A 26,647-nucleotide genomic window follows, 5' to 3' on the forward strand; every position below is an offset into this window, starting at 1 on the left:
AGTAGTTGCAAAAACCTCAAAACAACCAAAACCAAACCCACTCAGAGAGCCATTTTAATCAATTTTTGGTTTATTTTCTCTGTAACAAATGTGGAGGGAGAAGAAATTAATTCAAAATACACCCTGTGTATTTTGCCTCCAGAAATGATGAAGTCTCGCAAAAGGCTGGCAGCAAAATCAGCATGAGAACAGAGGCAGCACCAGGGACCCTCACCCCACCTGGGCACAGGAAGGAGCAGGGACACTTTGTCACCAGCGGTGTTTCAGTGCAATTTAACGTGAGTTGTGCTTGCCAGGGCCACGAAGGCCCACAGACACCATCAGGACAAGCCAGTCACCGCTGCAGCCCCTCAAGTGCTCCAGGAGGGCTCTGCCTGCCCTCAGTGCGCTCCCGGCCTGCCCGGGACAGGGCCTGGGGGCCTCCGCGCTGGGGCCGGGCAACTCCACATGGAGGCGGGGATGGAGAACTCGGGCAGAGGCCGGGGCTGCCGGCGTCTCAGGCCGGCTCGGTCCCCTCAGACCCATTCGGTCCCCTCAGGCCCCCTCAGGCCCGGTCCCGTCCCCTCAGACTCGGGCCCGGCCCGGCCGGGACTTTTTCCCGTCCCGTCTTCTCGCGAGAGAACGCGCTGTGGCGTCACGCGCCGCGGCGGCCGCCTCGCGCGCGCGCGCTCTCACGCCGCCGCCGTATCCTTCCGCGCGCTCCCCCTCCCCCTTCTGGAGAGTTCCGCACGGCGGCCGGCACGACAAATAGTCCCCGCAGCTCCCCGCCCTCTCCTCCCCCTCCCGCTCCTCCTCCTCCTCCCGCCGCTCCTGTCCCGGCCTCTCCCTTCCTTCCCCTCCCCGCCACGGCGGTGTCTCCGCCCCGGGAACCGGAGCGGTGCCCGGGGGCAGCGGCGGCGGCGGCGCGGCGGAGTGATCCTCTGCGGACGGCGCGGAGGCAGCGCATAAAGCGGCGGCGGCGGAGGGAACAGAGGAGCTGCGGCAGCGCTGAGCCCGCGGCCGCCACCGCCCGACACCGGCCAGGCTCCGGCCCCGCCGCCCCGGGGGGCCCCGGTCCCCTCCCGCCCCTCCGGTCGCTTCGTCCCTCCCCGTCCCCTCCCCGCGCAGCCGCCACCTCCGCGCTCCTCCTCCTCCCCCCCTCCCCTCGCAAATAGTCCCGCGGGCCGCCCCCTCCCTCCGCCCGCGCCCCTCCTGCCGCCGCTCGCGCACACAATGGCGCTGAAGAGAATCCACAAGGTAAGGGCCGAACCGGCCCGGCCCTGCACGGCCCCGCTGCCCCCGGCCCGTTCGCCTTATATAACCCGGCCCGGCCCCGGGCCTGCAGTGGGGGGGGGCGGGCAGGCCGGGCCGGGCCGGGCCCGGCCCGGCCGGGTTCCCCCCCGCGGGGCTCGGGCCGGGCGGCAGCGCTGGGGCCGCTCCCGGGGGCCGCGGCCGCTTTGTTCGAGGGGGGCCGGGCCGGGCCTGCCCGCGGGGCTGCACCGCGGCCGGGCCCCTCCGGAGCAACGTGGCCCCCGGGCCGGGGCCGCGAGGGGGCGCCGGCGGCGGGGCCGGACCGGAGGTGGTGGCGGCGGCGGCCCCGGCAGCTGCTGCGGCTCCGCGAGGGCCCGGCCCGGCCCGGCCGCAGGAAGGCGCCCCGAGGAGCGCAGCGTGGCCCGCGCTGCAAGTTCCGGCGTGGCTCCGCTCGGAGCCCCGTGGCCAAGGGCTCCTCTACCTTCCCCGGCAGCAACAAGGATCGCGGTGCGGGCAGCTGAGCGCAGTAAAGCTGTCACACAGCAGCGTGCTGTGCTCTTTTAATGGAGCCAGCGCTGTTCTACAGCCTGAGTCATCCCGCAGGCTTGTAGGGAAAGCTGCGAGCTTGCCTTCTCCTGGAGCGGGAGCTGCGCCGTGCTCCGTGTCCTGGCTTTTTGGAAAAACGCTGCTGCCCAGTCCATGGCTGGCTTAGGACAATGTTTGCTTGATCATCAGTGTCTTTTACCAGGAAGAAAGCCCTCGACGGTAATTGCAGTCCACTTGTATTACCTTGGTGACTCAGGCAGGGAGTTGGTATCCTTTTCCCTGCAAAACGTGTAGCTGTCAGTTTGGAGTCTGTACAAGGTTCATGTGTAGCAAACAGCCCTTCCTTAGTGTTTCTCCTCTTGATTCCCATGTAAATTATTTTTTACCTAGAACCAGCTGTAAACCCACCACCTGACAGCTCACTCTGTAGCCCTGTCTGGTTTTGTGTGTAGTGTTGGGTCTGTGTTAACATCTCTGCTTTGGTTGTAGGTTACCTTGGAGGCTTTGTGAAGCTTCATGTGTCCTACTGATCAGGTTAAAGCTCAGGTGGAGAAGAAAATGGAAGAGAGCTTGAAGCCTTACTTATACTTGTGGAATAGGTAGCATTTGGAGTGTGATTTTAGACTGTTGGATTTTCCAGTTCTGGATCTGGTAGTGAGTTACATAAGGGAATTGTGTTCCAGCTGAGTCTTGCTTCACTGTAAGTGTTCTGTCCCTTACTTTAGTGGTCCTCAGGGCATTGTGAGAACTCTTCAGAGTGTTTGTGGGCCCACAGGTGCTTTGGAAGAGCTCTTACTCCTCAGCAGTGGGTTCGTAGGCCTGGGAGACAGCAGTGGATGCTGAACAGGGTAAATGTGGCTGTGGGGGCTGGGCACACATAGGCAGTGCAGGGCTATGTGGGGAGGGTGAATCCTGGGTGAGGTAAGTCAGGAAAGCTGCCTGGTTGTAGTTCAGTGCATGCTGAGGGTAGGAGTCAGGACTCTGAGAGCACTTACATTTCCAGGCTGGTTTGTGACAGGAGGAAAGCTGGATGTGTGGAGTCTTTGTTATTGTTGGGTGCTTGTGGACTGACTCCTCATGCTGCTTTTCAAAAATAAAGAACCCTGAGAGATAATGGGGGCTGTGTAGGGCTGTGAGAGTCTTCAAAGCCTTGGGAAGTAGCAAGAGCATCACCAAAGCAGTTCTGTGTGAGCTCTGCAAAGAGAGTTTCAGTGGAGTGAGTGTGGTGGCTGTGGAGGAGAGGGACATGCTGGGGCTGGAGGCAGCATTTCCACAAACAGGAATGGGGAGGGAAATAAAAGTGCTGTTGTAGCAGCCCAGCTGCTCGGGAAGTTGGATGGGCGTGAAGCTGCAGGCTGGGGGAGCCCTGGGAGCTGCTGTGGGTGTCTCGGTGTAGCTGTCTCGGTGATCATGGCTGGCTGTTTACGCTCGCTCGGGCTATTTTAAACCCCCTGCGGAGCGCTCCTATCGCCATCTCCGCCTTGCTGTGGGCTCTGGGAGGGTGCGTGGCCGTCCCTGTCACCATAACGAGGGGACAGCCAGGTTGTGACCTTTGCTGCTGCAGCTTGTAGCAGGAGCAGAAGCCTGCAGAGTGTGGATTGAGTAGGAATAATCCCAGTGGACTGGAGCACAGAGACAGGATGGCAGAGAAAACTGCTGCTTTGGCTTTTTTTAAGGGTGTTATCAGTCATGGTATATCAGTGTGCACAGCTCAGTCTGCCCACTGGCTCTTGCTCTTGGCAGCTGGGGTTTTTACTGAACCACAAAGGCTTTCCATGAGATTTTTGTCAAATTTTTTGTGTCCTCGGATAACGCAGGGCTGAGAACTTGGAAAGGAGCAAATCCCAAGAGTGAAGGTGTGATACAGTGTTACCTGAAATGGCCTCTTGGATGTTGAACTCGGCTGGGAGGGGGCAGAACCAGCAGCGAGCCCGAGTTGCTGCTGGCGTGTGAGGCAGCCCAGGAGCCTGCAGGGCCCGTCCCAGTCTGTCACTGGTGGCACAGTTGCTCTGGGGATTGTGCAGAGGCTCGGGCTGGAGTAACATGTGTGCACACAGCAGCAGCTGCTCTCTGAGCAGATGCTCCAAAAGAGCTCAGGCTGGGTGAGACCTGCTCTCAGATTGCTGCCTGTGTTACTCACCACAGTATTTCGGGCACTGAGGCTCCAAATTCTTGTTTGGGTGCTTTTATTGGATCATGGGTCTGAAACTTGAAATCTTTCCTTGTGAGAAGTGTAAGCAATACTGCCAGGGTGAGTCCTTCCTGTCCAGTAATTGAATTGGTATTTTTATATATATGTAAAAATGGTTTCTTTTATTCCAGATAGAATCTAGGTTCTAGATTTTATTTCAAAGCAGTGTGAAGCAATCCAAGGGCAGGATGGGAGGGATGTACAGGAGGGCCTTCCATTTTAAGGTTTAAGCCAAAACCCTTTGGGTTCAGGCACATGCCCATCTGTGTTGCTGATCTTTAGGGAGTGCAATACCTCTGAGTGGATAACTAGGGCACCGTTGGGAGTTGTTTGAATGGGAAGCAAGGAAAAGGTTGGCTCATTGTCTTGCAGGGTTCCCCTGTGTGATGGGCGGGTGAGGGGGAAGGGAAAGCAGCAGCTGTGCTCCAGCCCTGCTCAAGTGAAACACTTTCTGTAGCAGAGGAATTGGGGATTACTACTGCTTGTAATGTACAGGCACAAAAAATAGGAAGTTAAACTGAATTCCACAGTGCTGTTGTGTGTAGCTGTAGTCCTGCAGTCCAGAGATGCTCAGGCATCATTCTGCCCAAAGGAGCCGTGCCTGTGGGTGGGATGTGTGAGGAAAGGGTGCAGAGCAGCCTTGGTGGGCAGAGCTGTGTCTGTGTCCCTGTGCTGGGCAGAGCTGGTGTCGTTCCTGTGCTGCCAGCTCTGTTCAGCAGCCAGTGGGAGCAGTGGGTTCTTCCGCTGGGCCCCTCGCTGCGAGCGTGGAGCTGCCAGCACAGCCCATCTGTGTTGGAGAGCTTGTGTACAGAGAATGCTGTGCAGCTTCTGCTAGCTAGAGAGGTGTTTTGATACTCACACTCTACACCAGGAGGAAGTTACACATTGCTTTGGTCTTCTTCCTGTTCAGGCTTTGGGAAAAAAAATTAAAAAGATAGGTGACAGTTAGATCAGAGCTTGTGTTTATAACGTGTACTTTGGCTGTAGCTGTGTTTCATGATTTCTCATGCAGAGTCTTGTGAGGAGTCAGAGTTGGGGGATCTGAGCAGCTTCAAGCATTGCAAAAGCAGTTTTTGTTGAGAGGATTAAAATGCTTGTGTGAATTGTAGTGGCAGATACTCTGGGGTGACAGCCCTGTGGGTGGGAGAGCAGCTATGGACACTGCAGGGAATTGCTGGTGTGACCTTGGTGCACGTGGTGACACTGCCTGGTGTGCAGGGCTGCCGGGCAGGTGGAGGGCAGAGCTGAGGGAATGCCTCTGGCACAGCTCTGGCACCTGGCAGGGAGGTGCTGCTGGCCCAGGGAGGGGGCACAGGCCCTGCCCACCCTCCTGCCCTGCTGGCCCTGCACAGGGGGCTGGCAGCTCCTCTGTGCTGTGCTCCTGAGGTGAGGCAGGGTGTGATCAGTTCGACTTTGGCCCTCATTCCCATTACTTGGCTTTACTCTGTTGGGAGCTGGGAGCAATTCATGGCTGAAGTGGCTACGAGTTCCTTTTTGGTTACATAAGTCAGGATTTTGTAACATCTCCTTACACTGCCTGTTGCTGAAGGGTTCAGGGGCTTCAGGCAAATAAACTTGCTAAAGGCAAATGAAAACCTTATTACACTTCCAGCAGCAACCTGAGGCAGAAATTAAGTTTACAATCAAGCTAATGTGGTCTCTCAGTAAAGTACAATGTGAAAGCAGCTCAGACTGGGGCAGAGTGGAAAGCCCATGGAGTTCAAGCTAAGAGGACTTTGGATAATCCAGAGGAATACACACAGTGTGTTGGAGTGGATTTGAGGAGCTCTGCTGTATCCCAAGGCTTAATAAAATTAAAAAAAAATTTAAAAAGCATACTGGCTTTTTACTTGCCTGATTGGCTTCTTGATGTTGCCAGTTCTGTTGGTTATTCTCACTGAAGGCTGTATTAGCATTAACTTAATCCTTAAAACCAGTCTTATCTTTTGGCCAGAGCAGGTTTTACCAGGAGTGTGTTGGGCTGGGGAGGATTTGTTGTCTAGAGGAGTAAATTGGAACTTCACTAACAAATGTCTTTGGAGTTGATAATTATAACTTGAAACATGTGCAGGGTTAAACTTATAAGACTTAAACCATTTGTGTTTGAGTTTTTTGGGAGCTTCTTGTGCAGTTTGTGGATGCCTGCATTGAGGTGTGGTTTAAAGGCCCTGTGCCACTCCTGGAAGCAGAACAGGAGGAGGGTTGTGCTGAGGGTGTGTGGGGCTGAGCCAGGCTGGGGGCACTGCTGAACCTGTGAGCCTCAAGGCTTGCTGGCAGCTGATGCCTGTCATGGCTTGGGAAGCACAGCTACATTCCATCTTCCTTAAAATGCTTTCCTGCAACCCCTGAGTGGGGATTGGCCTATGTTCCCATGTTGGGAACTTCAGATCGTAATTAAATTGGGTTTTGGAGCCTAAATGTCAGTTTCTTGTGAGATTTTTGTAGCTTTTCGGGTATCTCCTGTGTGGATTTAATGGTAGTAGTTTTGTTCAACTTGGCCTTTAGGCAGGACACCTTGAACCTTGCTTTGTGGTGTTCTTCCACTTCCTCATTTTTGCTAAAGGACTCATTAAGAGTTGTGAGATGGGTCAGGTTAATGGTAGGATCCAGTGGGCCCAGCCCCAGGGGTATTTTCCTTAGGGGAGATGACAGAAACTTAAAATTCTGTAAGATGCCTTCAGCTGGAAAGCCAGCTCAGGGTGAGGCAGCCCTGGGAGCTGATTAACTCAAACTGGAACTTGATCTAAAGGCTGCTTGTAAATTCCTGAAGCAAAACCTGCATGTGCTTAAGGATCAAAAACTGTCTGGAGTGCAAACTGCTATGGCTTTTTTCAAGTTTTGGTTTAATATCAGTGTGGTCAAGGTCAGTCTTGCTCATGGACCAGCAAGACTTCACAGGGGAAAACAGTGGGCTTGGCAGCTTGGGACCCAGTGCATTCAGGTTGTAGGTGATACCAGACTGTAACTGAATCCTCCCTGTGTGATGAGTTCCAGTTTTATGGAACTCCAGAGTCATTTGTTCTGAGTTACAGAAACCAGCTGCTTCTCAGGGTCCCTCAGCAGCAGCTGGAAGGCAGGACCTTGCTGGCTCTGGTGTCATGCTCATGATCCCTCAGGAGCTGCCCAGGAGCCTGCAGAAGGCAGAGCAGCCTCTGGCACAGGGGCCTGGCACTGTACAACTGTGAGTGCCCCTCTGTGCTACCAGTCATGAGCTGCTCCTGGCTCTGTGCAGCAGCTGGGGCTGCTCCTTTCTGTCATGAGCTGTTCCTTTCCTGCTCTGAACTCTGCAGGTGTACAGGGAGTCTTGGAGCAGCTGGAAGGCAATGGCATGGCTTATCTGAGGCACAAGCAGCTGGTGCCTGCACTCCACTTGAGGGGTGAAGGGAAGGAGCTGAACTCATTCTCCAAGCTGTTCTACAAAATTTGGGAAGTTTTGTGCTGCAGGGGCTTGTATTGAGAGTTGATGCAATACTTTTTTAAGCACAAGGAACTTACACACTGGTTTTTACATAGACCTTTTAATCTGTGATGTTTCACTCTATGAATTTATGGAGCAGAACCTGAAATGCCACCTTGTCACTGAGACAAGTGGTCCAAGTGGTTGTTCTGAGATAATACCCAGGGCTTCAGAAAACTCAGAAATCTCTCTTTAACTGAATATGTAGAGAACGAAATAGTATTTTGATGAGAAGCTGCTGCTACTTGACCTTCACTGCTGCCTCTGTGGCTCCTGGGGAGTTACCTTGTGGTCCCTCTGTTATGTGCAGTTTGAAGTGGTTGGTGCTTTTGGGCAGCAGGATGTAGGGGGAGCTGTGTATTCTACTAACTGGTAAAATGTGTGCCCAAGCTGATGTTCCCTTTTATAGCAGGGAAGTGTGTTCATAAATGACATTGTGGTAGGTTGTGGTCATGCATGGAAACCATGGATTTTTACAGTTGTACCTTCTGGGTCATGTGGATGTATAGGATTGATGCATAAAATGGGATGAGAAGTGGTAAGGAGTTTTTTGGGTTTTTTTTCAATTGTGAGTTTGTGGTTTTGAATACAATAGCATTAATTTTTTTTCTTTTTGAGAAAATCAGAATCCAGTGTTGTTTGGAAATGGACTGTACTCCACACACCTTTAGACAGAGTAGGTACATTGCTGTCATTGCTTTTTTAAAGTTTTCCTGCCTGTTGTGTGTAGACTCAGTTCATTGTTGGTGGCCATGACTATTGTGCCCCTGAGGAAGGTGTGTGGAGGTTTCTACATGTTCCTGTGCTGCCCTGGTGGTGATGAAGCAACCCCAAAGAGCTTTGTGCCTTTGGAGGACACTTGGAGATGCTCTCTCCCCCTCCAGGAGGGAGAAGGCTCTCCAGCAGGTGCTGTATGCTCAGTGTCTGCTCCTGTCCATGCCCATGCTGAACACCAAGTGGAAAAAGCCCAGCAGGAGCACTGGAAAAGCTTCCATAGTCTGGTGTCAAGTCAAGGATACTTCCAGCAGGGCTCTCTGGAAGCTGCTGAGGGCAAACCCCAAACCTGTGAGGTTTTCTGGGGCTCTGCATGTGGAGAGGGAAATCCAGAGACTTCAGTGTGTGATGGGAGGCAGCGTTTGTGCCTTGTGGCTTCGGTTAGTGGTGGCCTCCCAGTTCCTGGGAAGTAGAAGCTGGAACTCCCAGAGATCATCTGTTCAAAAGCTTAATCACTCCCTGTGAATAACAAAAGGCCATTAGATGGCAAATTTTCTTCCATTCCTGCAATCATCTTGTCTTAATCATTGTACTTACATGTTTTGTCTGCCAAAAGCCTGGTTTGGAGACTGCAGTTTGGACTGTTCTGGGAGGTGAAAAGCTGAACACACAAAGGACCAGGGACAGCATGGGAGTGTTTCCTGAGCACCAGATAATAGTTATAATCCTTATCTGGTGTGTGTTCAGCTTTCTAGACTGAGTTCACAGACAAAAATGGTGATGTGTTCAGGCCTATCATGCAAAGCAGGTCAGTGACTGAGCCAGAAATGGAGCAGGTAAAGTTTGACTTCAAAGTTTTACTCTGTTTGCACTTTCCACCAAACATCCACTTCCTGAGCAAATGGCTGGTGTGAATTACTGGTAACAGTAACTCTATGCTGAATTTGAAGCAAAATAGTATAGTTCAGTTGTACTGTGAGTTACTCACCCTGTTCAGACTCATCATAGGGTTTCTTCAGAGGAGAATTTGACTGACACAGGCACTGAAAAGTGGGGGATTTCGGTGAGGTGTGTGGGTATGGCAGGCCTTGTGTTTTACTCCATTCCAGCCATGGTCACTGATGCGCACGTGTGGAGGTGAAACAGCCCCAGGTTGTGGGAGCTGTGTGTGCTGCAGGCTGGCTGTGGGGGTGGTAAACTGGATCACTGGAACTGTTACAACTGAGGGAATAAAATAAGGCTGACACTGAGAGTTGTTGGATTGAGGCCATCTTATCTCTCAGTGACCTGGGCTGGTGGAAGATGCAGTGCCTTGGCAATGCTTGGGGCCAGTGCAGGCAGACCTGGCAGCCCCTGTGACCTGAGGATTGCTGTGACTCAGGGCTCTGGAGCTGGACAGGTCACTGAGGCCTCTGCCAGCTCTGTCTCCTGGGTTTAAGACACAACTTGACTTTCCAGAGTCCTGGTTATTATTTCTGTGGTGCTGCCAGAGTGCCCCTAGCAGCCTTTGAGCAATGACATGGTTGTTTTTGAAATGAAGTGAAACAAACTCTTCCTGTTTTTTAGGAGTTGAACGACCTGGCACGTGATCCTCCAGCACAGTGTTCAGCAGGGCCTGTCGGGGATGACAGTGAGTATCTGCTCTCTGCAAGCACCTGCCTGCCCTCTGTCATGCTTTTCCTTTTCCTTCTGAAATGGGATGGCCAGTTCCTCAGCAAGGAGAATCCTTCTGTTTCTTTTAGAGTACCAGATAATACTCCACCTCCTGATCCTAAATTTGCTGCTCTTCTGTATCTCTTACACTTTCCTTGTGGTGTTATTCCCACTCTATTGATTGGGCAACTCAATGCACATCTTAGATTATGCCTTTTAAATTAACTGTTCTGGAATTCTCCTGGGGGATGGTGTTAGAAAACCTCAGCAGATCTGTGGTCAAACCAGCAAGCAGCTGCCCACAGCCTTCTGAACTCAGATATCTAAACTGTACATGGTGTCTGGAAACTGGGCTCAAATCAGCATGCCCTGCCAGGTGCTGTGTAAGGGACAGCCTCAGACAATCTTCCTGGCCTTCCTGTTCAGGTCTGGGGAGTGACTGGGAGTTGTTGCTCTGTTCTGTGCTCACACTCTTTCCTGTAGCAGCTCTGCCAGTGGAAAGGGCTCCTAGAGAACCCTTGGCAGCTGTGACTGCAGTGCCCCCTGAACAGCACACGCTGAGTTTGCTGTGCAGTGTGGTCTAACAAGTGATGTCAGCAAAGCATCCATGCTCCTGAGAGAGGGGAGAGGGGAGCTGGGAAACCCTCCTTGTCTGTGCTGAGAGCTCTCAGGTATCCTTTCTAAAATGAAAAAAATGCTGCCAAGATCTTTCTGAATCATTTCTGAGCTACAGAGCAGTGCTGAAGTGTACAGAGTGTTACACATTCCTGTAGAAATGTAGGGCTACATTTAAAAAAAGGCACTTGAAACCTGAGGGTGAAAATACTGAAATTAGTGGGAATGTTCCTGTTCAGCTCTTTCGGATGAGTGGAAGACCAGCTTGGCTTTGAGGGTGTTTAGCAGTAGTTACTTCACAACCTATTTCTGTTTTCCAAATAGTATTTCAAAGAGGTTTGTAGTTTCATAGACAAGAAATGACTAAGATGGGGAGCCAGTCAGAGGCTTTTATTCCCTTAAATTAGCAAGTGTGATTTGTGCCATGATAAACCACTTAGTGTTTTCCAAAACCTTATCAAAGGTGCTGAGGATTGTCTGGCAGAGGAGGTGGTAACTGAAGTTGGTGAAGGCTGAGAATGGAAAGTTACTACTGATACAGAAAGCTGTAAAGTAGTATTCAGTTCTCCTGGTGCCACCTTTCTGAAAGACCTCTAATGAAAGCCTTTTGTTCTTGAGAGCCACAGTTGGGATGTGTGTAAGTGGATAGCAGTGGCAGCAACACAAAGGTGCCTTCTCCCAGGTCCCTGTGCTCCAGGTCTGCTGCAGCTGCCTTGGTAGAACAACATTTCCCAGAGTTCAGGACATGCTGTGCTGGCATAGTGCTGTCCTGTGGCTGTTCCAGCTCATACAAACTGTCCCCAGCTCTGAGCTTCTCATCCCTGGGGTTCATGGACCTCAGCAAGTGAAGGGCTGTTCTGCCTTGTCTGTAGGAATGGGGTTTTCCTGGCAATGTGGTTTTAGCTTTCTTCCACCCACCTCTGGCCTGTGATTTGGAAATGTGCTGGGGACTGGATGATGGTGTGCCTCCAGTGGCTCAGCCTTTTCCACCGTGTGCCTGGGCTTACCTACTGATAGCCAACAGCCCCTGCCTTTGTAAACACCTCTGTTTGGCTGACTGCAAAGCAAAGAATCAATTGGAATGAGTTCTGTGTGACACATCCATCTCTGCATTCACCAGACTTGTCCTGGATGTTACCAGGATTTACAGCTTAGGTTAAACAAGCAGCCAAGTCTGGGGTGGGCATTGAGTGGGAGGAAACCCAAACCTCCCTTTTAGCTTTCCAAAAGTTGAGATTGCCTGTGGATATGTTTTTATTTCTGGGGTTTTGTTTTGTTTAAGAAAATAGTTGGTTATTTGAGGTTCTCTTTTCAGTGGTGACTCTGCAGAGCACCACAGTGAATCTCCTCAGGACCTGTGAGATTTTTGCTCATTTTTTTGGGATTGGCTGCAATATCCTGTGGGATTTCTGCTGCCCCTTTGTCCTCTCCTCCATGTTTCTCCCTGTCCTGCTGCAGGTGACAGGGAGCTCCTGGGAAACTGAACCCCTTGAAGATGTGTGAATGCTGCATGTGTCTTGGTTTCCTAATTCTTCATTGGATGCAGAGTTTCCCAAAGCCAGGCTCCTGAGAGAGGGAATATTTAAGTAGTGAAATCCTCTGTCTCTGTTAGAGCTGAGAACTCTAAGCTCAGGTATCCTTTTTAAAAGGAAAAAATGAGCTGCTAAGGTCTTTCTGAATCATTTCTGAGCCACTCAGCAGTGCTGTAGTGTATAGAAAGTTACACATTCCTGTAGAAATGTAGGAGTAGATTAAAACAAACCTGTTCCAACCCAACAGTCTTCTCCCCTGGCCTTGCAGAGCTACTCCCACTCTGCTTTTTTCCTCCTTCCTTGTATGAGATCATTCTGAGCTGTAGTGCCTGTACCATGTGTAATTAAAAGCTGCCTGTGCTGGATGAGAACAGGTAGTTCCACTCCTGCTTTTGGCCAGGCAGTCCTGACAGCTGGGGCCACCAGGTGCCACTGAGGCACAGACACTTCCACGTGCCTTCAGCTCCTCTCTTTGATTCCCTTCTTTCCTGGCTTCATCTACAACTCCCAGCTCTGAAGGTGCTGTGCAGGTGACATCCATGCTCAGGGAAGCTTCCATAGTGTTAATTCACAAATCATTTTCTAGGCTGCTGCTCTTTGCACAGGCACTGAAGCCTGTGGAGACACAGGAACCCTGAGAGCTCCCCAGTGTGCCTCCTGTAGATTTATCAGCTTTGACTGTTTTCCTTCCCAGCACAGCCACATTCTTCACAGATCCTGTGTTAGCAGGTGAAAGTTCTCTTGGGCAGGTGCATACAAGTGAGGATTAACTTCTGTCCATTTAACCTGGAGTGTGTCCTGGCACATCCTGCTCCAAGTGTGGGGCAGACTATCATTCCTGCATTCTCTTAGGACAGTTCTTTCTGCAGCTTTAGGGAAATATTGAGGCCTGTGTGGAGATGATGCTTGAATGTTGTGAGGACACCACTGGTTTGGTTCACACAGAGCCTGGGCTTCCCCTCTGTGTGTCACAGTCTGAGTAGGAGAGCAGCTGTGAGTTCATGCTGGAGCTGGCTTGAACAGGGCAGTCATGGATTATGATTCATCAGAAATTACAAAGTTTAAACTCACAATTTTGAGCCTGAAAAGTTGTAGATTTTTATTGTCATGGGATTTTTTGCAGGACGTGTGTGGTACCACAGGAGTCCTGGAGTGAGGACTTCACTCTGTCTCTCTTTAATTCCTTGGCTCACTTCCCTGCAGCCTTTCACAAGGCTTTGTTTTTAAAATAGACTTTTCTTTTCTGTGCTGCTTTGTCTGGAAGAAAGTAGATAATTACTTGAGCTTCTCCAAACTGAAGTAAATCTCTCTCTTTTTCAGTGTTCCATTGGCAAGCTACAATAATGGGACCAGTAAGTATGAGAGAATTGATGTTCATGGCTTTTTTGACTGGTGGCCTTGTAGAAACTCCTCAAGCTGCAATGATTCTTTTTCATTAACAGAACGACAGTCCCTATCAAGGTGGAGTATTTTTCTTGACAATTCACTTCCCGACAGATTATCCCTTCAAACCACCTAAGGTGAGTGGCTCCTGCCATAAATCTGTCCTTTACCATGTGGTGTGATGTATATTTGTGAGCCTACACTGAAATTTTCCTTCTTCTGCAGGTTGCATTTACAACAAGAATCTATCATCCAAATATTAACAGTAATGGCAGCATTTGTCTTGATATTCTACGATCACAGTGGTCCCCAGCACTAACTATTTCAAAAGGTACCTCCAATGCTTATTTCATGTTACTATGCTAAAATGAAGTACTGATTTGGGATGTAAAAACTGCTGCATTCCTGCTGGAATCCACCATTTCTGTGGGCACAGCTTCTGTCCTGTGACTCTCATGGAGCACGGCATGCTCAGCACATCCAGATTCCCTGTGCCCATGGGGAGACTCCTCAGCTTTGCCAGTGGATCAGATAAGTCTTACTACACTGAGTACATACTCCTGCCACCTCACCTCAGAACACTTCAGCTCAAAATAGATATAAATGGATATAAAATAAAACCTAGTGTGTGACAGTGGAAGACTTTAATGTTTGAGATATGCCTGGAGTAAAATATGTAAGGGAGAAGCTGTGGCTTTTAAAAAACAGTGAAGTTGCTAATTCTTTGTCATATTAAAAAGAATTTCTCTTTCAAGGGAGCATCAGAACTCCATGTTGGTAATTTTTTAACAGAACTTCCAGTGTGGACTACTGAAACATGGTTAAAACTTGCCTAGAATGAACAATCTAAAATAATTAGCTAAGAGCATCTTGGTCCCTGTGAACTGTGTTAGCTTGTGGGGCACTGGAATTTAGCCTTTGCCTGATAAAGCAGGATTCATATTTAATATAAATAGGAGGCTTTAAACATCTTGAAAGAAGACTCAGGCTGGTTTTTTTTGTTTTTTTGGCTATTGAAACTGTAGATTTACAAACTAGATCAAGCTTGTAGGTCTAGCCATGGCTATTTAGGAATATTTGGAGTCTACCCTGTGCATGATCATGTCTTGACCCTTCTGTTCTGCAGCTTCACACTGTCCTTGTAATCAAATGCTGCAGTTGTCACATTGATTACATTGTCCTTCGCAGTGTCCCTGCTCCGAGGCTGTCCTGTTGCCTGTCCTTCTCTCCAGCTACATGTGATGTTCCCAGGCACTTTATGGTTCAGACAGGTGATCCTGGTGCATCCCTTGGACATCAGCACTGTCAGCCTTTCCCTGAGCCCACACAAGTTCCCACCTTCTCTGACCACCCAAAGGCATTTGCAGAAGCAGATGGAAAGACAAACCAGTATCTCCTTGTCTCTTGGCAGAAGTGAATCTGCTTGGGCACAAGGCTGAAAGTCTTGAAAGAACTGAAAAAATGGTGTCAATGAAGAAAAAATGATTGTCAGGTTGCTGCAGTTTCCTTACAAGTGCTCTCAGTCAGTACTGGCTGCTCTCAGAAGCACCAAATTAGCCCCAAGCACTGATGTCTGCTCTGGTTTGATTTAATTGCTGCTTAACTGGAGAAAATGCTGTATTCTTGTAGGGAATCTGAAGTGACCAGATGGGTGGTGGGGTGATAGACAGCATGATTGAAAATACTGGAAGATAGATTGGAATTAGGACAATTGGGAGAAGATGGGGCAAGAATTTAAGAGGCTGCTCCAGGCTGTCAGCTTTAATCACTCAGAAAATACATCCTGGTGTTAATTTTACTGCCCAAATACATTTGCAATATGCTTTAACATCTCAATCTCCCTCTGTCTTCTGCTTTGAACTCTTTTTTTTTTTTTTTGTCTTATCCTTTTCAGACTATATCCCTGTGACTCAGCTGCAATAAGCCATGGGATCAGGGTGGCTGTTCTGTGCCCCTGCCCCTTGCAGTGCTCCTCTCCCTCCTGGCTTTAGGGGCTCTGAGTGCTGATCACTTCTCATTGCTGAGCAGTTCAGCTGAATGCCCACACTGCTGCACACAGCACAACATCCACACTGCTCTAACCTGGGAGAAAACCTTCTCCCAGCTCCCCTGGGCTGCATTTACTGAAGGAATTAAAACAACAAAGCCAATTCCTAGGGGTGGCTTTATAGGAATACTTGCCTCAGAATCACAGGATGCCCTGTCAAAAGGTAGACTTCAGAAGCAGAGAGCTGATACTTAGGGGAAGTGTTCCCATCTTGAACAAATGGAATTAAAGTCCACAAAGGCAATTTGGGTATTTTGGGGTTGAAATCTTGTGTTCAGTCAGATTAGAGTGTGTTGTGACAGACTTCAGGGATGTTTCAGCTTTCTAGTACCTGATCAGCCTTATCCAAGAATGAATGTGTTGTTAGCAGAAAAAATTGCTGGATTTAGGTAATTTGAGGTGAATAATAAGACTTAGAACATTCAGCATTAAGCTCATACCTCTTCCAAAGCATCAATTCATTATTTGTAGTGTAGATTTCTGAGAGTATTTCCTAAATTGTGCCACCCTTTAAATTGGATGCTACTGGGAGCAAGCTGTTTGAATTTAAAATCTGTAAGCAGAGAGCACAGCTATGAAAAAATGTACATCCTACTGATTGAGGAATCTGAGAAGAGTAGAAACAGTCCTTGTAGGAAAGAGCTTATCATGCACAGCTTCCTCCTGAGGCAGCTGGGAGGCAGCACTATCAGCAGCTCACAGTTAATGTGTGGTACATGAAGATGTTTTTCACCTTAACCTGCAAGGAGAGAGGGGAAGGGGTGTGCAGTGACTTCCTGTGGGTTAAAAGTGCCACTTTCTGGTGGACAGCCTGAAAAATCATATCAGTGCTACTTAATCATTCCAGTTCAGGGGTAAAGGTAGAGGTCTTGGCTCCTCACACCCTGGAGCCAGCCCCCTGTAAGCAATTTAATAAAAATTGTGGTTGTGATAGAAGTGATTGGCATTTTGGGGTTTTGTTCTGTCCCTCCTACAATTGTTAAAACTTGGGAGAACGGCAGTGACTGTCTCAGTACAACAGCTGACTTGCTTATATTAGTAATTCTGAACTCAGTGTTCCCTCAAGAATACATACTGGAGAATAAATAACCTCAAAATACAGTCTTAACCACACCGTGGTGGGTAATTTGAACTCCAAGGCTTAGGCAGGATGTGTAGGCTTAAATTAAAAACATTATCTCCAAATCTGCATAAATAAGAATCCCTATTGCCTGAAACAGGAGAATATGAAGTGCTTTAACATTATTACAGCTATTCTCAGCCATTTTGGTGAGGGGGAAGACACTCTTTCTCTTGAATTTGGCAAGTGGCTGTGCAAGAGTTAATCCTGAACTGAAGCACTTGTGCAGTAAAGGTTGGACTGATCTGCTGTCTTGTCCCACTTGTCCCCATGTTTTGTGAGGAATAAATCATGGAGCCTGTGTGAGTGTGCCCTGCCTGGAGGGCAGTGGTAACCTCAGCCTCATTCATGCAGGACTTCAGCTCCCACTGCCCAGACCTGCATGCCTGGTGCAGTGAGGATTTCTGTGATGTTGCTCTTCATGAATCACTTCACTGAGACTTGCTGGAAGTAACAGTACTGAGAGATTGAATTGGACATTTTCAGTGCCATTTTCAGAATCAGGAAGTTGGGTTCTGATCATCTTGGCTTTTAGTTTGCCCATTGCAGCTTTACCCACATAACTGGGGGTGGCTTTGTCACAGAGCATGGGTCAATCTCCATGGGGTTCTGAGGGAGATGCCCACTTTGTTTCAACTCTCACAACTGTAACTGAGCCACTTGTGCAGCTTCCCAGGAGCTGTCCTTGCCCCAGAGAGGGCTGTGCTAGGAGTGGTGCCAGCAGGGCTGTGATCCTGTCCCTCTGTTGGGTGCTGCTCAAGCTGTGCCTGGAGCATTGCCCAGTGTGGATGTACTGGAGAGAGCCCAGTGAGGGGCCAGGAACGCCATGGAGGGACTGGGGCATCTCCCCGTGTGAGGACAGGCTGAGAGCTGGGGCTGTTCAGCCTGGAGAAGAGGAGCTTCAGGGGGTCTTAGCAGTGTCTGTAAATACTTGAAGTTAGGATGTCAGAGCCAGACTCTTCTCAGTGGTGCCCAGTGACAGGACAAGAGGCAGTGGCACAAGCTGAAGCACAGGAGGCTCTCAGAACAGCAGGAAACACTTGATTTTGTAGTTTTACTGTGGGGATGCTGAGCACCAGCACAGGTTGCCTTGGGAGGCTGTGGGCTGTCCCACCTCAGAGAGACACCAAAACCCCTGGACTTTGTCATGGACAGCCTGTCTTAGGTGGCTCTGCTTGAGACAAGATGATTTCCTGAGGTCCCTTCCAGCCTCAACCAGTCTGGAATACACTTGGCAATGCTTAACTTTTCTTCTTTTGTCACCAGAAATTGTTGAACTGACTTAGCAGGAATGCAAGTTGCTTTGAAGGCAGAAGTTTAAACTGCTCAGATTTAAAGGTACACTTCCTGTAAGGCTGGGGAAGATGGCTGGAGGAGTTGGAAATGGGGTTGTGGTTAAGAAACAGGATTTAACTCAAGCAGAGGCCAGAGTTCCTTTCATTTATTTGGATGCATCTTGCCTGTTCACAATCAGCTGCCAGGCATTTGAACCTGTTGCTCAGTGGTGTTCCCAGTGCTGAATGCTGCAAGCTTAACATCTGTCAGTACTGATAAAGCTTTGGCAACTACCCATCTCAAGTTTCAAGGATTTGGGGCCTGAAAGTCAAAAACAGTGATTGTGTAGGAAAATATTCCCCAAAATTAGGAAAAAACCTGACTCCTGTAAGGAGCAGAGATGGAAGTAGCAGTGAACTTGATGTGCAGGCTGCCAGGCTGGTGATGAGCAAAGGAGCCCTTGCTGGTGAGAGAAGCAGGATAAGCAGCTGGATAAACCCTTCAGGATGGAATTAAGAATTCCTCAGCAGTCTGGCATGTCCAGAGCTCCCGTTTCTGCTGGCAGAGGTGTCTCCCAGCCTACCAGGCTCAGTCAAACCTGAGCTGACTAATGGTTGCTTTTACACTCACAAACTGAGCTGGGCCAGAGGCACAGCCCTGGCTGCCAGAGCCCATGGCCTGCTCTCCAGGAGGTGACAAATCACTTTCCTTGGAAAGCCCTGGCACAGTGTTTGTCATTCCCCAGGACAGAGCAGGAGGGATGGACTGCTGCCTGTGCTGTGAACTCATGATGGCCAGGGATTGGTGTTTTATCCCTGTTTTATCCACCTGCTCTGTGTCACTGCCTGAGCTTTCCCACGATCAGGTGCTCCTGGCACTGTGGTGTGACTGCAGCCAGGCTGGAGAGCTGAGTGTCACCTGCTGTCCTGACAGCCTGGCAAGCACAGCAACCATCTCAGCACCCTCTTGGTGCTGGAACAAACACTTTGTTGGTGCAGTCTCTGTGCCTGCTTAGAGATGGACCTTTACTCCTAGATGGATTATAAACTGGCTCCTTTTGGAGGGCAGTAACTGCACCAAACAGCATTTGGATCAGAACACACCAGCTGTTTCTTCTGGGGAGTTCATTACTTTGGAAATACAAGTGCCATTTATCTCCCTCCTGTGAATTCAGCTGGAGATTCCATGGCTCCTCAGCTACTTTTCCTCACTCTGAAGTGCCCCATGGATGAGTGCTTTACTGGAGCAAGTTTGTTTGCAATTCCAGCTGGACTTAAGCAGCAGGATTGTGACTGGAGTGGTGGGTGTCAGACCAGTCAGGCTTTGCAGACAAAGTCAGTGATTTGGGGTTTGTGTTTTGGCAGATGAGGATCAGCTGCTTTTAAGAGTGTCTTCACCTCTGAGTTCCAGGAGCTTTAACACACCTAAATTTGGATGTTCCAGTAGCCAGATGGGCTTTAAATTGTGTTCTGCACTGCTGGAAGGACCTGTGGAGAGCTGACACCATGGATTGTCCTGACTAAAGGCTGAGCTGTTCATAGCACAGGAAGCCCAGCCATGACATTTACCTGTGGAATTTGCATCCACATCTGCTCAGTGGGAGCTGGGGCAGAGCCAGGAAGGTGCAGTTGCCCATGGAGGGTGGTGGGCTGGCCTTGGTGTGAGAGCACAGCAGGGCAGCTGCTGAGGTGGACTGTGCAGGGAGGAACTGGAGCTGGTCATGTTAACACACTGTCAGTGGCATGATTTTCTGCACAGAGAGAGATTGCCCATGAATTTCAGTGTTACATGCTTTGTAAGGAAAGTCATGCAGAGGGAACCTGGATCTCAGTTGTGCAGTGTTACACTGCTGGGCTTGTTTTGCATGGTGCTCAAGCAATCTTAAGTGTTCAGTGATCATTGTGCCTGATGAGAATACATTTCTGTCATTGCTCTGTGGGGAAGCTGAGCCCATTTTCCAGAAGCACTTTGTTAGCAGCCTTTCTGCTTGATGAGTTTGAGTTTGGTTCTCCCAACTCCTTGGTGTTGAGGAGTCTGTGCCAGTCCATGGCAGCAGGAAGAGTAAATTCTCTCTGTTGTCTGCAGAGATAGATGGGGAGTGTAGCTGAAGGGTTGGAGGTCAGTAGGCTGCCTGGTTGGTGAAATAAAACAAAGCAAAACCAATTTCCAAGTGAAAAGGAGCTTAAAAGTGACAGTGGTTTAAGTTGCTTAGTGGCTGGACAGCTGTGACAGCTAAGAGTTATGAGAAATAATTCTGTACAGAGTTATTTCAAGGGATGAATCCCCTGAGTCAATGGCAAGGAAAATTTATTTTGCCATTACTGAGAAGAATCCAGGCTTGAATTCAAAGAGTGCACACTTGAGGTACATCCCTGCCAGTGAGGGACTTGAAGGGATTCTGCCAAGCTGATAATGCTTTGCCCATGGCCATGCAGCATGTTCAGGTGTGAAGTGTCACTTACCTGCCTTGGGTAATTATCCAACCTCATTCTATGGCTCCAAATTTTTGGAGAATTCTCTTTTTACTGCCTGACAGTAATGTTGTAGTCATTTGACTAGAACATGTCAAGGCTTTGCTGTGGAATTCATTGCAGTAATACCTGATTGCAGAGGGAGGGGGCCTGGTGAGTCTGTTATTCCATGGTGTTGGTTTAGCTCATTATCTGATGCATCAAAGAACTCTGGTACACATCTGTAAGGGTTGCTTCTCCTTTCCCCTTGCACTTGAAACTTTGAGGTGGTGCCTTTTCCAAGGGATTTTTCTGTATGTTGGTCTAAAACATCATGTGCAGTGTTCTAGTGGAAAGCCTTGGGAGAAACTTGCAGGATTGATTTTGGACAAATATCAGGATATTAAAATTAAACCAGTTTAGTTTAAAATGCTTTTTTTGCTGAGGCTGTACAGATAAAAGGGGAATGATGTGAAGTCACCAGCAAGAGTGAGTGTAATGAGAATAATTTGGAATAATGAAGACTTAGAAAAATAAATCAAAGCAGCTGAATGTGGCAGTGCAGCTTGAAGCTAAATGATTGTGTCCATTTTTATTCAGTGTTTTTGGGGTGGTACTGAAAAATGAACTGCTGGGTGTTAGGAGAAAGGTGTGAGGGTTGGCAGAGAGCAGTGCACAGACCTGCATGTGGTTCTGCTGATGAAGGCTGAGCCACTGCTCAAAAAAGTCCTTGGGGTTTTAAAGGACTGTGATGAGATAAAACTTGAAGGAGTAGTTACAACAGTTGACCAGAAAAGTTTTGATTGGATTTCCTGCCTCTTCTGGTGAGGGCAGGGAACAGATTGGAGCTGCCTTGTTCATCCTACAGCTGAAGAAACTTCAGTGACCAGAGCAGTGGAGTCTGACAGAAAGAAATGAGCTGCAGGAAAAGTGCTGGAGAAACAGCTGTGTTCAAACTGCACTGACTGAGCAGCGTGGGGTGGCAGAGATGTTCCCATTGATGACTGACATGGCCTTCACTTGATTTATGGGGGAAAAGAGCTGGTGCTGGACCTGTGCTACAGGTGCTGAGTGTGCTGCCTTGCTGAGGGACAGCAGCAGTGGCTTCTGCAGAGCTCCTGCACACTCTGAGCTGAGAGGGAGCTCAGTAAAGCAGCCCTGTGACAGCTGATGGTGAAGAATCATGAAGCTCTTCACTCTCAAAAGTGCACTGTGAAAAACTGGGGAAAGAGAGAAGAGGTTTGCTCCTTTTTCTAGAAGCAGAAATATGTTCTCCCAAACCAAGACTGGTTTATTATCAAACTTGATTTAGAAGCTGGGAGCTGGGAATTGGTAATTCTTTAATGAAGGGTGTACAGAAACAGGTGGGAAAACTGAACCAAGTGGGTTCTTGGTGCTCACAACACTGAGCAACTTGTGCAGTTCACACTTAAGGGAAGTTTTCACTCTTGTCCCACTTGAAAAAAAGCTGAGTATCAGACCTGTTTCCATCTCCTCCCTGTAGTGTGCTGAGGCCCTGGCACAGGGTGCCCAGAGCAGCTGTGGCTGCTCCATCCCTGGAAGTGTCCAAGGCCAGGTTGGACAGGGCTTGGAGCACCCTGGGCTGGTGGAAGGTGTCCTGCCCATGGCAAAGGGGTGGAATGAGATGGACTTTGAAGGGCCTTCCAACCCAAGCCATTCTGTGATCTCTGTTTTGTGGCCTTTTTTTAACCTATCCTAATGCCTTTGTTTTTATGGGCTGCATGCTGTTTCCTTTGATTTTTCATAGATAGCTCTGCCTCCTGCAAGTGATGGGAATTGGAGCAGATTCGTGTTTAGTGTCTTCAAACTCCTCACTCTTGTCATCTGCACCTTGCCTGGAGGCTGCACTGTGACAACTGCTTTGCTGCTATTGGTGAAGGGACATATGGAGTGGCACTGTTTGATCCAAACAGGCTGAGAGAAGGGAATGTTTGGCATTTTCAGGAGTGGGGCAAGATGTCCCTGCCATGCCTGGTGTAGTGTTGTCCCAATATGTTTGCTTAGAACTTCCTGCCTTCTCCTGTGCAGTGAGTGTAGGAATGTCCAAGTGCTATTTGTGGCTTTGCAGCAGTGTCCTGGCTCCTTGTATGGATGAGGGCTGTCAGTCTGCCTTCTGGGATACATCCACTCTGTATTTATAGTGAAACACTCACATTCTGGGGCTCTGTGATCCATAGAAGTGCAAGGAGCTGGGCATTCTTGGGTCATTTTGGATGCTGTTCTACACTAAATCCATCTCAGCTTTCTTATGCTTGGAAAATAATTAAGCCTCTCAATTCACTGCAAGATCAGCTTATTTTGAAACAGATCTTTGGGCCCAGGTTGGATGGGGCCTGGAGCAACCTGTGCTGGTAGAAGGTGCTCCTGCCCATGGCAGGGGTTTGAACAAGATGAGCTTCAGGGTCCCTTCCATCCCAAACCATTCTGTGATTCTTCAGTAGCTGTGAACAGCCCTTGCTTCCTTCATTTCAGCTGGACTTGTCTGCTGTTTGACTTTTGATTAATGCTTCTCCAGGTCACCCAGCAGTGAGGTGGCTGCTTTAGGGAACTGTTGGATTTTGGGTGCAATAGCAAGGATGTTTTCCCAGAGGACTCTCAGGTACCAGGCTCAGGGATAGCACTTCTGCCTTGTGATACAAGGCTGCTGCTGGATAGACCTGTCCAGGAGGTTACTCACTGTGACACTGTGCTTGTGGAAAGTTGTGTAGTTCACTGGTAAAAGGAGTTTATTCAAAATCCCTCAGCTGAGTTACCTGGGGTTGGTGCTCCTGACAAACTTAAATAAATGCTGATGCTACTGGCTGGAGGGGAAGGAAGTGCATGGGCTGACTGGTGCAGGTGTCCTCAGCTGTCTTGGAACTAATTCAGTGTCTCTTTTCTCTCCTTAGTACTTTTGTCCATCTGTTCTCTGTTGTGTGATCCCAATCCAGATGATCCTTTAGTGCCTGAGATTGCACGGATCTACAAAACAGATAGAGAAAAGTGAGTATGGAAACCAAACCCTTGGATTTGTCAGGGCAGGATCCACACTTACACAGTGGAGGGGAACTGAGAGGAGAGTGAAAAAAGGCACATCACAGCTCTGTGGTCTTGGAGATTTTGTTGGGTTTTTTTTTACCACTGTCTGAGCTGCTTTAATCCCATGTAACCACCAGAGGGAGAGCAAGTTACTCCAACGGGAGGATATTCCATGGCAGCTCTGGAGTCATACAAAGAAATAACAAACTCCCTGCTTTACCTTCACTCTGCAACACAAGGGAAGAGCCAGTGGTGTAGAAGTGGGGCAGGAGGACTCTCCAGCAAGCATATTTCCAGAGAAATTTCAGTGCCAACAAGCACTTTAACAGTTTAGTGTTGTAAACACTTCCTACCTCACTGTTCCCTTCCAGACCTGATCAGGAAAGGGAAAATAGTCCACAGATTGGCTTTTTCTGCTGCATAGAACACTTGAGGAACAGTGTTAGAGAAGTTTATGCATCCTGGTTTTGAGAGCTGCAAGAGCAGCAGCACATGTTTGGATATACAATCAACAATGATTATCTGCACTTCTAAGTGTGCAGAAATCCTTTCTATTTTTTTCTGAAAATAGAGACATAAATTTTGGGTTTAAACAGGAGGATTTGCTCCTTGGGCAGTCTCTGAGCAGTGATATGAAGGAGAGAGTTAGGAGTGGGTGGTCAGATTGTTTAAGCTAAAGAACATTGTCTACAGACTGAATTCCAACCCCAAACTAACTTGGTGTACATAACTATAGAGAACTTCAGGCTGTATCTTGCTCTGCAAATTCTGTAGAACATGAACAACTTGCCTTCTGTTGTCAGAGAGAAGCTTTCAGCGGTGCAGTTAATCACACAACTGCTTTGTTTACACAAGTATCCTCAGCTTCCTCTGGCTGTAAAGAGTAACAAGGGAAAAAGCTGCAAAAGCTACAGATTTCTTGGGAATTGAGTTATATTGTGCCTTTAGAATAAAAAGATTCTGATGGACAAATCATTGTGTCCTGACAGCCATCAAAATAGCCAAATGTGTAGGAAGAAATGGCTGTTGGGGTTTAGCAGATGAGTTGATGGCAGGTACTGGGCTTAACTTTGCAGGGAAGCAGGAGATGGGGGAACATGTTAATCTGTTTTCCAGAATGACCAAGTGAAACCCTGCAGTAAGAGTTTCCCCAGGGACACAGCAGATGGGGCTGGGGGAGGCACAGATAAAGCCTTCCTGAAAATCCTTTCCCCTCAGCCCTGTTGTGGCTCCATTTTGTGTCTCCAATCACACAGATCTCACATTCCTGTTGTAAATACCACCAGGTACTTCTTTTCCATGAAGCACTGTGGACTTTTTTGTTTCCCTTGTTTGCTTAATGTTTAATTTTGCACTTGAATTTTACAAACTGATGATAGTACTGTGATTTCATGCCATGTGTAGGCTAGAGTGCTGGAGCTGAAATACTGTGCAGATGCCATGTTAAAAAAATCCTCTTTTTATACATACAGGTACAACAGAATAGCTCGGGAATGGACTCAGAAGTATGCGATGTAATTAAAGAAATTATTGGATAACCTCTACAAATAAAGATAGGGGAACTCTGAAAGAGAAAGTCCTTTTGATTTCCATTTGACTGCTTTCTATGAGCCCACGCCTCATCTTCCCCTGTGCACATGTTTACCTGATACAGCAGTGCTGCGTGTTGTACATACTTGGAACAACAAACTAGAAATACTGTATTTCCCCGTACCAACATTGACTCCTAGCAGAGAAGTGTGTGTGTGAAAAGCTGGTTCTTCAGTCATAACTTTGTGAGCCTAAAAGCATTCCTTGCTGAGTTAAATTGGGAAATCAAATGGGAATGAATGGGGAGAGTTCTGGTGGCTTTCAGATTTTCTAGGGACAGTGTTGCTGGTCCGTGAAGGATTTTAAGTGGAATCCTTTTAAACTCATAACAGTTATGAAAAGCAAGGTGAAGAACTTGAAGCTGTTTCTGTATTCATTTTATTCTGAAGGACCTACACCTTAGGTAAATGTTATGACCAATGAGAAACTGTACCCACATCCTGTGTTTAAGGTCTAAGTTTAACCGGTCACCATTTAAATGGATTGGAGCTATTAGTGCATCAAGTGATGTTGATTTGTTTCAACTCTCTCCCTCCCTTCATACTTTTTTTGGTTTGTATGTGGTTTCTCAGTTAATACCTAGCTAATAGCTCTTATTTTTCTTAAGTTTTTTAACTGCTTAGGTCTTTCTGGATGTAAGGGTAAAAAAAAAAAAATCCATATGACAGAAAACTTGTGTGTATTTAAAGACCCAACTGCTCCCCTGGAGCTTGTACGTTCAAGAATGAATTAATCTGTGTAATAAACTGATTACTACAGTCATTACATATAACTTTGTGTGAATAGGCTTTTAATTTTCAGAGCAGTTTGTTACAGGCTTAAACTAACGGTGGATTTCTCTAAAAAAAAAAACTTTTTGGGCTGAAGTCGTGAAGCAGTTTGGTTTGCATCACACAAGGCACCTGAAGAGGCAAACAGGAGCTTGAGCACTTAGATGAAATCAGGATGTGTAGTGTGCCAGGAACTTGACTGTTAAACCAAATAAGCAGTTTACTAAATGCGAATCAGAGTGACATTTTACAAAGCCTGATGGTATTACTCCCACTTGCATGGGACCTAACACAATGCATATGTACTGTAGGTAAGTGAAACCTTATGTAACTAAAAAAATGGATGTAAAAGGGTAAAAAAAAGAAAAAAACCTACCAAACACATCAGCACAAACTTTCATAAAATGTAGCTTTTACATAATTACTTTGCACTAAACATTTGCAAATGTTCATACAGTTTTAAATTGTACTTGTATGTGTCTTTTTTTTTTTTCTTTTTTTTTTTTTTTGGAACAAAGTCTTCACTTGAATCTAGTGAAAAAAAAAATGTAGTTTGAAACTTTTCTTTGTATACAAGTGTATTTGCCAGCATCGTTGGTGTGACAGTAGGTGAGTCTGCAAGTTTATCTCCTCTTAGTAGAATTGTAACCCAAGCCATCGGGCAGGAGAGGCTGGAGCCGCTGGCTCTCCAGCCACAGGGTCTGTCCCAGCCATTCCCAAATGCATCTTGACACTCTTGCACAAACGAGGAATAAATGTCCACTGCTTTTGGTCTAAATCTGTTCCTCTTGTCTCATGTCTGTGGTGCTGGGCAGGTGTGAGCCCTCCTGCAGGGAGCTGTGTCCCTCTGCTGCTCTGGAGAAGGAAGGGAGCTCGTGGCCACTGTCCTGCCTGGGGACACTGCAGGCTCACAGGGGAAGGGGAGAGATTGTGTGCAGGGCTGCAAACTCGGCCTGGGTCACCTGGAACTCGTGTTATCCACAGGGTGTTGGTGTCTGCATCTCTGGGAAGCGGCCTGTGGCCCTGGATATCACC

General features: G+C 48.2%; 1 protein-coding gene across 1 annotated transcript; it reads left to right on the forward strand.

Annotated features, from left to right (window-relative positions):
* Window positions 1-1,124: 1,124 nt before the first annotated feature.
* Window positions 1,125-26,394, forward strand: UBE2D2 (ubiquitin conjugating enzyme E2 D2). The gene is made up of 7 exons (XM_054288221.1): window positions 1,125-1,236; window positions 9,705-9,768; window positions 13,259-13,290; window positions 13,381-13,458; window positions 13,547-13,652; window positions 23,123-23,216; window positions 24,725-26,394. The coding sequence occupies exons 1-7, from the start codon at window positions 1,213-1,215 to the stop codon at window positions 24,768-24,770; spliced, it is 444 nt and encodes a 147-aa protein (XP_054144196.1). The 5' UTR covers window positions 1,125-1,212; the 3' UTR covers window positions 24,771-26,394.
* The last annotated feature ends 253 nt before the right edge of the window (window positions 26,395-26,647 follow it).

This window comes from Melozone crissalis, unplaced genomic scaffold (genome assembly GCF_028551555.1).
Source record: "Melozone crissalis strain CALT ecotype California unplaced genomic scaffold, PUWL_Pcris_2 ptg000061l_1, whole genome shotgun sequence".
Taxonomy (NCBI): Eukaryota; Metazoa; Chordata; class Aves; order Passeriformes; family Passerellidae; genus Melozone; species Melozone crissalis.

Bases quoted from the DNA above. Each gene is read 5' to 3' on its own strand.
- UBE2D2 (XM_054288221.1), top strand. From the start codon at position 1,213: ATGGCGCTGAAGAGAATCCACAAG. The intron at 1,237-9,704 runs GTAAGGGCCGAA...CCTGTTTTTTAG, and splicing joins CGCTGAAGAGAATCCACAAG to GAGTTGAACGACCTGGCACG. The intron at 23,217-24,724 runs GTGAGTATGGAA...TTATACATACAG, and splicing joins TACAAAACAGATAGAGAAAA to GTACAACAGAATAGCTCGGG.